General features: G+C 36.5%; 1 protein-coding gene across 1 annotated transcript; it reads left to right on the forward strand.

The window, feature by feature from the left end:
* Positions 1-9,325: 9,325 nt before the first annotated feature.
* On the forward strand, positions 9,326-14,460 carry LOC137745123 (calcium-dependent protein kinase 13). The gene is made up of 7 exons (XM_068485008.1): positions 9,326-10,209; positions 11,627-11,770; positions 11,885-12,037; positions 12,406-12,521; positions 12,615-12,782; positions 13,575-13,805; positions 13,917-14,460. The coding sequence occupies exons 1-7, from the start codon at positions 9,588-9,590 to the stop codon at positions 14,064-14,066; spliced, it is 1,584 nt and encodes a 527-aa protein (XP_068341109.1). The 5' UTR covers positions 9,326-9,587; the 3' UTR covers positions 14,067-14,460.
* Positions 14,461-14,868: the final 408 nt, after the last annotated feature.

Genomic DNA, 14,868 nt, shown 5'->3' on the forward strand with positions numbered 1-14,868 from the left:
ATAATATGGCCAACTATATGTGAAATTGAAACAATATTATTGCTAATAGCATTCAACTTAGAGGATAAAATTAGTGTGGCTCGGTTTGTCTTCCCTTGGAACGTATGGAACTTCCTCATACTCCGCGGAAAACCTCATTCAATCCGACGATCGAAAATTGAGAGGAATATATATATTTGAAAGATAAAAAGAAGTGTGTAAATAGCACCACCCTATTAGTATTTGAATTTTGGCACATCATGGTAATTGTTTTTATTTTTCACCACCAATTAAGGAGTGGTGGATTTTTATGTACAAGTACAACCCTAGATATGGTTTTTCTACTTTTTTGTACATATGAGGTGTTCCATCATAAACAATAATTTCAACCCGATTTTATTTTCGCATTGTTAGGTCTGTTCCAATGTGTAAAGGCTCTCCATGGCAATAGACAATTCAATCCCCTCAAGTGAATAGCAACTCTTTTTAATGAACAGTAATTGCCTATTGCATCTCCACCCATAAACTGAATTACTCAGGCACTTTGTATTAAAATATTAGTATTTTTTATTTTATAAAATAATAAAAAATAATTTTATTTGTAATTTCGGATAGGATTTTTAACTGATTTGCTCAAGCCACGTGTCATTATCCGAAAGTACAATTTTTTGTGATTGATTTTGATAAGATTTTTATCCAATTCCATCACACCACGTGTCGTTACCTATTTAGAACAGTTGATGATAGATTTCTGATAAGCTTTTTAATCAATCCCGTCGCGCCATATGTCACGATCTGTTTACAATCTTTGAGGATAGATTTTGATAAGATTTTTAACGAATCACGGTGTGCCACGTGACATAATATAGAACCTAATCCTTTCTTTTTTCTCCATGTAACCCACCATCCATCCTAAGAAATCACACACCAAAATCAAAATCTCTATCTTTATCTATTTTTACAAATGTCTTCTTCAAGGATCTTGTGAGAAATCGATGAGCAAGAGAAAGAATTGTTTAAGCAAGAGGAAGAAATGTTCAATCTCTAGGAGGGAGAAAATGAGATGGAAGATGAAGAGGATGAGGAGTGGGGAAAGATGGAAGATCAAGAATTGTTGTCGAGTCATCCAAGATGTGGTTGAGATCTCCATGCCCAGGCGTTCAACAAACATTAATATAAGCAGGCAACAACGAGGTAAGGATCTCTTGGACAATTATTTTGACCGTAACAATGCATTCCCAGATGCGTACTTTAGACGTCATTTTAGAATGCAACAACATTGTTCACCAAAATCATGATTGCTGTTTGCAACCATGATTCTTACTTTGTGTAAAAGAATGATGCTTGTGGGGTCATGGGTCTCATTTCTGAGCAAAAAATTAATGTTGCCTTGTAGATGCTTGCATATGGAGTATTTGCATACCAAGTGGATGAGATAGTGAGGAAGGAAAAATCAACCATTCTTGAGTCCCTGATGAAGGTTTACTCCACAATCGAAGTTATCTACACCGAAGAGTACCTCCAGAGTCCCACAACAAAGGATCTGCAAAGGCTTCTGAAGAAAGGTGAGATGCAAGGTTTTCCTTGCATGATTGGAAGCATCGACTGTATGCATTGGACCTAGAAAAAATGCCCAAGTGCATGGCAAGGAGCTAATGGAGACAGAAAATGAGCCAAAACTATCATTTTGGGGGCGGTGGCATCATTTGATACATGGATTTGACATGCTTTTTTCAGTGTTCCAGGAGCTCAAAATGACCTCAATGTCATTGCCCATCCCCAATGTTCAATGATGTTTTGTAAGGAATAGCTCTTCAAGTCACATATACAATCAATGGAATCGTACACTCAGGGGCATACTACATAGCAGACGACATTTACCCAATGTGAACATCATTTGTCAAAACAGTGTCATGTCCACAAAATGAAAAGGAAAAACACTTCGCAAGATGTCAAGATGGGTGTAGGAGGGATGTGGAGTGTTGTTTTGGTATCTTCCAAGCTTGTTGGGCAATTGTCAGAGGTGTTGCCAGATTGTTTGATGTAAAGGCGTTTCAATCCATCATGATGATGTGTATCATTCTTCACAATATGATTGTGAAAGATGAGTATGGTTATGATGCCATTGATGAATTTGAACCAAACACGATGAACAATTCCAAAACATACCAGACACGGTGAACAATTCCAAAACATAGATATATTGTGCTCATGACACCATCGAAGACCCCGTGCAACATGAGCCATTGGAAAGGGATGAATGTTACAATAAAAGGCTCATTCAACGATATACTTCATTCCAATCCTCATACTATCACAAAGCATGGCAATAGAGCACTTGTGGGGATTGAAACAATCTTAAGAAACTTAAAAACAAGCTTGTGGTGGAAGAAGAATGCTCTTAGTTTGTTTGGTGTGTTTTTCTAAGTTCATTTGGTGTGTTTTTTAATTTTATTTGGTGTGTTTTTTAAGTTCATTTAGTGTGTTTTTTTAAGTTTGTTTGGTATGTTTTTTATGAGGTTTATTTGGTGTGTTTTTGTAATTTATTTGGTGTGTTTATGTTGTTTGAATAAAGATGCTCTTACTTTAAATGGAGTACCAAATTAAATAAAGATACTCTTAGTTTAAATAAATTACTGAATTAAATAAATACGAAATTACATAGAGTACCAAATTAACTAAATACGAAATTACAACCCAAAATTATGGGCTCCAATTTTACAACAAATTCCTCAGTCATCACCTAACTAATTTGTGGTGCTAGGACCATCGCCACTTGCTCCCTCATCTCTTGCACGCCTTCTTCGCACCACGTCCGGTTTCGAATTCCAAAAATATTTAGAATTCGGAGACATTTTTTCTACAGCCATGTTCATAATGTCATGATTTTGTTGAGCCCTTCTTTCTTCTCTAAGCATCTCCTTTTCTTGTCTAATTAGCTCTCTTTTTCTTTCATTAGCTTGAAATAATCTCTCAGTACCTGTAGTTTTTGTCTCATCTCTAACCTTATCAGCTTCAAATTTAGCCACTTCCTGCGCCAAAGTCAATTCACCTTGGTGAGCAAGTTTTTACATATATTTTGCATAATCATTCATGGAAGAGCTCTTTTTTTTCTTTGAAACTCTGTATACATTCCTACCAGTTGATTGATTTGTTTTTGTTCTTGTTTTTTACATGGTAGCAAACTTGTTATTGAAGTGTCTACACAATGCGGGAGAAGAAAAAAAATTATAATCAAAGCAGTTAATGTGAGTTTAGGTATAATACAAACAAATAAATAATATATTGTTACCTGATCTGCGTAATTTTCGCCACTTCAAATATTAGTACTAGATTGTGCCAAGGCGTCTCTCCAAGAAGTAAACGATTGGTTGAGTATTCTCCAATGACTTGTGAGAGATTGTTCCGTTCTTCTGCCACTAATCTTCTCAAGAAAAAAAGAATGAATATTCTTCCACATTTCTCGCAACTGCATCTCATAACCCGTAATTGGATCATGAGTAGCTTGAACCCAATTAGAATACAATGTAACATCTTCAATAATCAACCAATTTGCACCTGCATCATTGGCCATTTTTTTGCAAACAAAATATATGAAAAATGTGAGAGAAAGATTAGAATGTGGTTGAAAGTATTTGAAAATATGGTGTAATGTGGAAGATAATGGTAAGGTATTTATTATAATAATAAAAAATTGAAATTTTTTTTTGGATTTTTTTATTAATTTTTAATATTTTATTAACTTAATTAATTTGTAGCGTAGGATTACAAAAAAAGGTGTGTGATATCCACACACCATTTTTTACTTCTCACACCTTTCTAATTTTAGACTGTCGGATCAGATGAATTGAAGAAAATCAAAGGACATAAATTAACAAGGGGCGTGTAAGAAGTAAAAATGGGTGTGTGGATAGCACATCTCTACAGAAAATTTGAAATCCAATAGTCCAGATTGTGATACGTGGCATAATGGTAACATATCAAATTATTTATTTATTTTTAAAGCCGAAAAACATGGACCATTGATATGGAAATCAAACGATTAAAATTGTGTCTCTTCATCTAGCTGTTGGGGGATGTTTGAATTTTTTATGACCGTTGGAAATCCAATGGTCCAGAAAAAAGAGCCGTTGAAAATCCAACGGCGTAAAGGAAGCCACGTTGCTCCCAGCAACGACTATTGAGCAGGGTGCCACGCAGCCCCACCGCCTGCAATCTTGTTGGTGAAGCGCCCCCCATGCGGGCGTGTTTTGGTTTTGCACGTGCTTTATGCAAATTTTTCTATAACGTGACTGACGTCAGCCTTGCATCATTTCTCTCCAGGCGCTCGGGCCCTGGACCTGCGTCTGAGCTCTCCCACGGGCTCCCCCTCAGTCCAATAGCCCGAATGGGTTGGTGCCACTTTGGCAAGCAATTGGGTTGCAATTGAAGCCAATCCACAGGGCAATGCCCATAATGGAGTTGCACTTAGAGAACGAAAATGATACAAATATTTTTCTCCAGTAGTTATATTTGTTGATTCTTCTATAATTTATTTGATTTAGCAATAAAGTGTGTGGAATTTGACCATGGTGAATTGAGCAACAAAAACACAATGCACTATGTTGCTACAGACTCACACAACAATTAGGTGGGAGCATGGATTGCATTTGTTATGTCATAACCCCAGGGATGGGCAACACTTATAGCGGGTTGGTAACCGCGGTTATTTACCCATAACCGATTATGTTCATACCCCCATAACCGTTTATAAATGGTTAACCATACCCATAACCATGTACCTATTTAACCATAACCGTGTACCCATTTAACCATAACCATTTACCCGTTTTTGAACCCATTTATCCTTTTTTTACCCATTTACCCCTTTGTTCACCCGTCTACATGTTTTTTTTTTTTTTTTTTTAACAACTTGAAATTACAAAAGAAAAATTTGTCATAATTTTCTTTTTCTGATAATTAAACACAGTTATAGGTACATTTTAGTATGCATTTCCCTATTTTAATCATTAAATTCTTCATACAATTCCAATAATTGAAATAATAGTTTACGAACGATATTTTTTTGCTACACCCAAGCAAGTCTTTAATTATAATCCATATGATTACAAAGTAAAACTTCTAAAAACAAAAAGTAGTTATTATCTTGAATACTAGATGATTCATTTGCATAGAGGCAAAAACCAAAGAAACTATCTTATAAGCATTCATAAACAAATAAATCAATAATTAATCAGATAAGTATGAAATCGGGAGGGTAAAACGCACCTTGAGGGGCGAGGAGAGAGAGATGAGCAGTGAAGATGAGAGAGAGATGAGCGGTGAGGAGAGAAAGATGAGCGGCTAGGGATGAGCAAAATACTCATGGGTTTAGGTAACCAAGATTACCCGTCCATTAATCCTAATACCCTTTTTTTTTTCGTTTCTTTTTACCTATGCTTTTTCGCATAATTGATATACAACATGAAGTCGGTGCTGTGGACACTAGAGTTCATGTGAAATGAGAGATAAGTGAAGTGACGGTTCGTATGCATTGGTTCACTACCCGAAAGTTATTTTTCATGGGCATTGGACATAATATAAGTTCATGCCTTAAAAGCATCTAAATATTAGTTACTTCTCCACTCTTCGATAAAAACTTAGTTAAAAGCGTTGTACAAGCACACCTACCCTCACGTGACAAGTTAATTACATAAATATGGATATTTGCATTTATAATTGAATGGTGTACATGTAATATAAATTTTTTTTATATAAAAATGCGTTAAACGACAAGGGTTCGACAATGCTCAGAAAGTAAATAACCGAGTTGAATGAGTTTTTCTTTTTCCTCTATATGGTTCTTTAGCTGCAGTGCATTGTATACTTCCTTGGTGACATTGCATGTTGCCTTTGTCCAACTTTACAGAGGCACTCGTGCCAGAACTGCTTTTCCCCTACAGTGAACATACAATTTTGCTCCACAAAGTAGATCGAGTTTTCTATTGGAAGTCTAAGTCACTAGCGCAACTACTGCAGAAAGATTGAGTTTTCAACTGGGGAATTTCCTTATAAAAGCGCAACTACTGCAGAAAGATTGAGTTTTCAACTGGAGAATTTCCTATAAACTCAGAAGGAATGGAGTACCATTCATGGTGAACAGAATTATTTAGCACATGCCTTCCACCACAACAGTATTTTGGTAGAGAGTAAGGACTGAATTTGTTATGTCATAGCCTTTTCTTTTCCTTTCGTTTCTTACCCATGCTTTTTTTGCGTAACTGAAAAACGACATGAAGTTGGTGTTGTTGATACGAGATATCAGGTGATGAGAAATATAAATAAAAATAATAGATAACTGATATGTATACACCGACTGCAAGTGAGTTATTAATTTTGTGGACAGTATGTAAGTTCATGCCTATGCACATCTAGTCGGAATTTCAGTTGCATCTCCAATCTCGATATATAAAACTTAGTTGAAAAGTTGTGCGAGGTAAGATTCACGTTAGAGGAGACGGTGTATGCAACCGAGATAGCCTAAGTTTTCTTTCACTTCCTCTTCAACTCATTTCATAAATATTGATACTTGAATGGCAATGTTTCTTCAGTGGTGTTAAGTAATTAACTAGAGCTGGATGAGTCTTTCCCTTAGTGTACTTTGTTGTGATATTTGCATGGAATTGACATTCAGATTTTTGTGTTCGGAGCCGATGGATTCAGTCATGACCAGTTATTTTAATTCCTGCAATCCTCATTAATGAACCCATTTCACTGGGCCACTTTTCACAAACTAAGGGTTCAAAGCGCTCTTTTTCTCTTTTCCATGGCCCAAATCTCTGAATCTTTTGGCTCTGGATGGAGAGATCAGGAGAGAATCTTCACTCATTTGCATGGTGCTTTTGTTCCAACTTTACAGAAGCACTTATGCCATAATCGCTTTTCCTCCTCATTCAACATTTTGAACAAATAATTACAATCACAATTGGAAATGTAACCTTGTTTTATACAACATATCGGACCCAGCAATTCACATAAAGCCCATTACATTCAAACCGATCATTGAATATTGTTGATTTAAGCCCCCACAAATCAAGTTCTTCTAGGGAAGCAAAAGCAAATTGGAAGCAAAATCAGAAAAAAAAAAAAAAAAAAAAATATGTTGAAAGCCGGTTGGTGGAGTGTCAAATGAGACCCACTCAAAGGGAGAGAGACGTTGACAAGAAGCCCCCCTTTAATCTCTAATCCACGGACAACAAGCAACATCTTCTCTTAATTCTAGCACTCACTCTCTTTTGTGTTTGGCTTTTCTCATGGTGCTCCAATTATTCTCCTTAATCTCAATTAAACACTCATAACTTATGTATTATAATTCAAGGCCAACACCTTCTTTTATCTTTACGATAAAACTGAACGCACTTGTAGTTATAGTTTAAATGGTTAAAAACATTTACAATTGCATTTGAGGTCATATATTCGATTCTATTTGTATTAAGACAAAAAACCTATAGTTGCAGAATGAAGCCCCTACGAAGCACTTGAGGTTAGCTCACAGTTAAGAAAGCTGAAATAGCGATTAAAAAAGGTCTAGAGTTCAATTACATGTAGTTGTAGCTTAAAAGGTTTAAAACATTTACAGCTAAATTCGAGGTCATATTGACTTGGTTTGGTACTGAGGTGCTTCTGAAAAAAGTTGGTATCAAAAAAAGCTGGGAGCTGTTTTTGTGTTTGGTAAACATTCAGCTTCAGCTTTTTTTTCACAGTTTTGCGTGAAAAAAAGCCAAAAACAAGAAGCTGTAAAACCCAGCTTTGAAAAACCGGTTTTTTTTCACATCTGTTTTACATAAAAGTTTACTAAACACTATAATACTGTTTTTTTTTTTTTTTTTTTTCAAAAGCATTTTTACAAAAAAGTTTACCAAACACTCTGCTGCTTTATTTCACAGCTGCTTATTCTCACAGCACAACAGAAGCAGTTTTTTTTCAAAGCACAGCAATATCAAACCAGTCCATATTCGAGTCACTTTTTCTATACTATTGCTTGTATCAAAACAAAAACCCTATGTTGTATATTGAGAGAGAACGAAGCCCCTACGAAGTCCTTGAGGTTAGCTCACAGTTAAAAAAAGCTGAAATAACGATTAAAAAAGTTTAGAGTTCAATTAATTGTTTCCATTTTCGCACGTTACCTTGCTTAAGCATATTTCCTTGTTTGCTTGAGTTCTTTAACTTTTTTCTTTCTTTCTTTTTACCAGTTATGGCATTATCTCCTTTATGGATATTTTAGTCTCCAATTCTCGTCAACGATCATGTTGTTTCACGTTTTCCTTTTAAAAACTAATTGCACTGTTTTATATCCATAATTAATTATGAAAATAAAAAAAAGCAAGGGATGTTTTCAACCAAACAAAAAGCAAAGGCTGTTTCGAGACGGAAAGTGGCAAGCAGCTGGTTAAAACTCTCAATTATCATACTCTTACATCACATAAAACTCTTCTAGACAACAAACGTATATAAAGTATCTTTCACAATAACTGATTACGTTACTAGCATGTGACCTATAATGAGAAGCGTAGTATCCACATAAAATTCTTTACTATTCTACTTTACAGACACAAACATAAGAAACCCAAAACGCCATCAATCTTGTTTGTGCATTTTGAGAAGAACATAATGAGAGGGTGGAGGGAATAGGGTCTGAAAATTACACAAAATATGTAATAGAATTTAAGAATTGAGACAGAAATGAAAATTCTCTAATTAATTGGGGCAGAATAATCAATAGCCAAAAGTTTAGGGGCACGGAAACAAATTTGATTATTTAATTAACCCCTGTCATTCTGTCTGTTCTTCTGGCTCTGCCCTCTGGCCTCTCTGCCTTCTAGCAACAGGTGTTGGGTTAAATATAACAAAAATTAATTAAATTGCAAACCCAAGGCCAACAGTAACACTATTAATTAATTAATTCCCAAGTAAATAAATAATTATAAACAACCCCAACGTTCAGCCTTATTAAAGAGACCAATTTATAAGAAACATGTGATGCTAATCCAACAGAGGTTGAAATATTTATATGAGTTTTTCGGTTTTAGAAAAAGCTAGCTACCGTAACCCAACCACTAAGTAATTTCCTTTTAAAAAAATGTAAAAAATCCTATACGTAACATAGTACATCATCAATGAAGAAGTTATTTTAGAAATAATTAAAATATATTGCTGGATTAATTTGTGTGTAAGTTACTTTCGTTATCATTCATTCTCTCCGTTTTTCCCACTCTTTCATGCTCGATTACCCGACAAAAATCGCAGAACCAAAGAAGAACATAAAATATTCTCCAAATGTTTAATATTTTATTCAAAATTAAATTCATAAAATAATTAAATCTCCAAAAAGCCATCACTCCTCACTTCTTCTCTCTACAGCAACGGTCCACCGTACACCCTCACTCTCACATTTCCAATTTTCTCTCTTTCTCTCTCTAAAACCTCTTTGATTTCACAGTTCAGGAGTTCTCTGCTACTTTCTCTCTCTACCTGGTTTCGGCATTATCATGTGAAACCCAAGCTCGCCCAGGGCTAGTTAGGGTTTTGGCGAGATCTGTACAGAGCTACCGACCGCGGGCGTTGCAATGGGAAATTGCTGCAGATCTCCGGCCGCCGTCGCTAGAGAGGACGTAAAATCTAACTTTTCCGGGCACGATCATGGAAGGAGGGACTCCAGCGCCGGGAAGAAGGCACCGACGACGGTGTTGACCGGCGTGCCGAAGGAGAATGTAGAGGAGAAGTACCTGGTGGATCGGGAGCTTGGCCGGGGGGAGTTCGGCATCACGTACCTCTGTATTGACCGCCATAGTCGTGAGCTTTTGGCTTGCAAAAGCATTTCGAAGCGGAAGCTCAGGACCGCTGTGGACGTCGAGGATGTGCGGCGCGAAGTGGCGATAATGAAGCACTTGCCGAAGAATTCGAGCATTGTGAGTTTGAAGGAGGCTTGCGAGGACGAGAACGCTGTGCATTTGGTGATGGAGTTGTGCGAGGGCGGTGAGCTCTTCGATCGGATTGTGGCGAGGGGGCATTATACGGAGCGGGCCGCGGCGGCGGTAACCAGAACGATTGTTGAGGTTGTGCAGCTCTGCCACAAGCACGGAGTGATTCATAGGGACTTGAAGCCGGAGAATTTCCTGTTCGCAAACAAGAAGGAGAATTCGCCTCTCAAGGCCATTGATTTCGGCTTGTCTATATTCTTCAAGCCAGGTACGATTCGAATTTCGAATTTAGGGTTTTTGAAATTGAGATGCTAAGCTTCAAATTGAAGATTTTAGGGTTTATATATATATATATATGTATGTATGTATGTATGTATGTATGTAAGTACATATTATCTTCGAATGTTTTGATTGACTACCCTTGATACTTAGTTGACTTACTATGATTGGGTAATGAATTGTATGGATTATTTATCTTCAATGAATTGTCTGTTATGTAGAATGTGCTGCGATTCGTAAGTCTTGGACTGAGGTTGGACTGAGGTTGAACTGAGGTTGACCATAATTTATAGTAGTTAGACAGTAGAGTACTTACATTTTTGTTATTCAATCTGTTGTCCAATACTTTGCGAAAGTGACTGCCTTTTCAGCTCTTAGTTAAAAGAGTCATATTTCAAAATTGACATTGTTGCAATCGAAGGTTTGAATGTGTAGCAAAAGCATTCATTTGGCTTGGTACAAGTTAAAGTTACAACATATGAATGCGTTTGGCTTTATTTGTTACTTTGATATGCGAGTCTAAAGGGGTGATGTGCGGAAAAATGTGTTGGCTGGGTTTGCTGTAATGCATCAGAGAATTAAGGGAATGGCACCAAGTTAAAACAAAGTGTGGGAGTTTAAGAAATGAAGGACTTTGACAATTAACATAATAAGGTTCTAATAATAAACTTGTAACCTTGTTATCTCAGTTCCTGTTAGGGAAGTTGCATTGTTGTTGCAATCAATTCTCGCTCGTATATTTTACACTTGTGTCTGGACTTGTCACACACATACATTCCTTCCAAAGATTTTTTTGTCTTTGATGCTCCAATCTTGTAGATTCCTTGTGTATGTCAGCAAATAGTGCTAAAGAGACCTTAGGTACTTGAGGCTGGAATTTAAAGTTCTCTTCTGAAATGAGTTAGGAAAAAAAATCTGATATCGCTCCATTCATGTAATGACAAAACTTGAAATAGTTCTTCAAATTAGCTGCCAACAGAGCAAGCCAGTTAACAGCGCTAAACAGACATTGAAAGAAATAAGTTTTTGTTAAACGGAAAACATGAGGGTTTGAAGAAATGGATACACAAGAACCAAAACATGGATGTTTGAAGAAATAAGCTTTTCGTTATTTGATGTGAAATAAAGACTTTATAAAGTGTAAATGCTATGAGTTACAACAATATCATTTAACTGTGAACAAAAATTCCAAAATAACTATATTTCTCCTAATACCTTTTGTGTGTGGTAAGCAGAAAATTCCGAAGAATTGTTACTGTTATTGATAACTACAACATTGCAAGATTGAATTTCTGCTTTTATTTTTTTATTTTTCTTCCAAAGTATGCTAATTGTGGAACATTTTCTTGTCATATATATGAATGTTGCTATTTTCTTATTAACTTCTACAAAAAAAAAAAAATTAGGTGAGAGGTTCTCAGAAATTGTTGGAAGTCCATACTACATGGCTCCTGAGGTGCTCAAGAGGAATTACGGGCCAGAAATAGATATATGGAGTGCAGGAGTTATACTGTATATTTTGTTGTGTGGGGTGCCCCCCTTTTGGGCTGGTAATTATATCTCCCATTTACTCTCTCCTTTCTCTCTAATATCTTCCTCACCCCCTCAGGGAGGGGAGTTTGCTCTGTAAAGACTTCCATTTTACCTTGTGTACTTCTATGCAGAGTCTGAACAAGGGGTTGCACAGGCAATTCTACGTGGGCTGATAGATTTCAAGCGTGATCCATGGCCCAATATTTCGGAGAGTGCCAAGGGTTTAGTTAGGCAAATGTTGGAGCCAGACCCAAAGCTACGATTGACTGCGAAGCAAGTTCTTGGTATTGAATCTCTTTGTGTTATTCATATACTTCGTGATAGGGATCTGTTGCACAATTTTAATGTGGCAACTGAGCAAGCTCCCTTGTTTATATTATGAGGAGATTATGCTGTTAAAAAGGCTAATGTATACTTCATATTATATCAAGTACTGCTTTTAACAAAACTCTAGATGGGTATCTTGGTACATAAAAGGATGACAATATGACAGTCTCCAAATGGAGGAATGCTTTTGTTTTCCCCTAGATTACTGGTCAAGAAGTATAGGAATTTTTTATTGTTTGTCCTGTATAAGAATTAAGAAGAACGTGTAGTTGTCTCTTGCTTGCTATTAGTTAGTACTTAATGTCATAGTTTCTCCTTTTTTCAGAGCATCCTTGGCTCCAAAATGCTAAGAAAGCACCGAACATACCCCTTGGAGATGTTGTCAAGTCAAGGCTTAAGCAGTTTTCAATGATGAACAGATTCAAAAGAAAGGCCTTGAGGGTTGGTAGACCGCACTTACAAACTTTCTAATATGTTTAGTGTATAAGTAGCATGTTTCAATGCAAGTAATAATTTATGTGGAACTTCAAACAGGTTATTGCAGATTTCTTTTCTGTTGATGAAGTTGAAGACAGCAAGGAGATGTTTAAGAAGATAGACACGGATAATGATGGAATTGTTTCAATTGAAGAATTAAAATCTGGACTTCGGAATTTTGGATCCCAGCTTGCCGATTCTGACATTCAATTGCTTATTGAAGCAGTGAGTATTGCTTCATCGTTAACTCTTATCGAAATTAGCTCTAGCATCACAACTATTATATAATCCATTATACATCAAGCAATTAAGTTATATTGCTAATGATCTTTACATGGTTCTCAATTTGTTTAATAGACCGAGACCTATCCTCCAATCCATTCTGTTCAAAGGGATTAATGTTATATTAATTAGACATGTTCTCAGGGTGGGGGTGATAAAGCAAATACACATTAGTTAGATACAATATCTTTGAAGTATCAAATGAGTCTCCGCACCTAATGACTTTAAATTTTTGGGTTAGATATTCATGTGTTACGTATTTAACAAATTCAACCTATGCACTTTATAAGATCAAGGGCAGTCCTAGGAAACAAAACATTTCTTCTAATGAATATGACTAAGTCATCTGTAGGTCCGATTATAAATTATTCCTTCATGGAGATTGGTACTACCGTACTAGATGCATTCTTAGATTGTTTGAGACATTCATCCCCAAATGGGCCCAGATTTCTAAACCCTAAACTTTCACTTGTTAATGTTTTGATGGGAAAGGTAATGTAGTCGTAGGGAAAAGGAACAGTGGGCAAAGGTGATGATAAAACATATATTGGTGTATTTATATTGTTTTCATGGTTTCATGCCTTGTTCGGTAAATTAGTTATGGCTGTGTCATTGATTTTCAATGACCTTTGTGCCTGCAACATGGTCACTTTTTCGAAAGTACTGAATGGGAAACATAATTTCCATTGGTATATCACTCTTCTGGTTTTAATTTGGCTAGTTTGTTGGTAATAGGTTGATACTAATGGGAAGGGTACGCTGGACTGTGGAGAATTTATTGCCGTGACCCTCCACCTACAGAGAATGGCAAATGATGAGCATCTTCACAAGGCATTTTCCTACTTTGACAAGAACAGCAACGGCTATATTGAGCCAGACGAGCTCCGGGATGCATTGATGGAGGATGGGGCAGATGATTGTACAGATGTAGCAAATGACATATTTCAAGAAGTGGACACAGACAAGGTGAGGACCCGAGGAGGAATTGCTTGTTACACCTACTATGATATTGTGATGACAAGCTCTCGTTTTCTCGGTCAATTTGTGATGAAAACTGTTATTGATTTGTTGATGCAGGACGGGCGTATCAGCTATGAAGAATTTGTCGCCATGATGAAAACCGGGACAGATTGGAGAAAGGCTTCTCGGCATTACTCAAGAGGGAGATTCAACAGTCTAAGCATAAAGCTGATGAAGGATGGTTCCATAAATTTGGGGAATGAGTGAAAGCATAGACAAGTTTGGTCATTTGGATTGTTGATGCAAAAGAAGTAATTCGGTCTTTTCCGACACATCATCTGCTTTGCTTTCTTTTGTGATTATTGTAAGGGTCCCTTGATTTAGACGGGGCTCCTTTTCGCTTGGGTGCCATAAAAGTTGGATCATGGAGGTGGGGATGGGTATGTTCGTTTGTCCCTGCAATCGTTTAATGGTGTAAAAACACGGTACCTCGTAGCTACGGCACGCCATGTATTTATGGTTTTCTCTGTTAATCCTGTCCATCCAACGTTTTGTAGCTGTACTTTGGTTGATCATATTGGATTGAATTATGTCGTTACCGCGTGTTATATTTTTTTCAATGAAAAATGAAGGTCTTGTGTAGTGTGCGTTTTCTGGACTACACCAGTGCCTCAATGTTTGACTACAAAGCCTTCCCAACTAAATCCATTTGTCTGTTATTCAGTATTACAATCTGGTGATATTCCTCTTCACTTAGAAGTAAGAGGTCTTAGGTTCAAATCTTGTCGATGGCGAATTTGATATCAAATTAAGTGTCCCATTATGTGGTTTAGCTGAACTCCTCTTCCTTTTAGTGTAAAAATATCAATGTAGTAAAAAAAAAAAAAAAATAAAAAAAGTCTATTTCTCCAATGACTTGCGGAATAAAGAGGGTGTCTATTTCGTTTTTCAGTTTTTAGATTTCATTTTTTTCCTTTTGAGCCGAATCAGGGGTGAGTTTTTACTTTTTACTTTTTTGGAATACTGAAAACTTGTTTGATAACCAATTTTCAAACAAATAGAATCTAAA

Source organism: Pyrus communis, chromosome 9 (genome assembly GCF_963583255.1).
Source record: "Pyrus communis chromosome 9, drPyrComm1.1, whole genome shotgun sequence".
NCBI classification, from domain to species: Eukaryota; Viridiplantae; Streptophyta; class Magnoliopsida; order Rosales; family Rosaceae; genus Pyrus; species Pyrus communis.

Coding starts and splice junctions, on each gene's coding strand:
- LOC137745123 (XM_068485008.1), top strand. CDS start 9,588: ATGGGAAATTGCTGCAGATCTCCGGCCGCCGTCGCTAGAGAGGACGTA. Junction 10,210..11,626: donor GTCTATATTCTTCAAGCCAG/GTACGATTCGAA, acceptor AAAAAAAATTAG/GTGAGAGGTTCTCAGAAATT. Junction 13,806..13,916: donor AAGAAGTGGACACAGACAAG/GTGAGGACCCGA, acceptor TTGTTGATGCAG/GACGGGCGTATCAGCTATGA.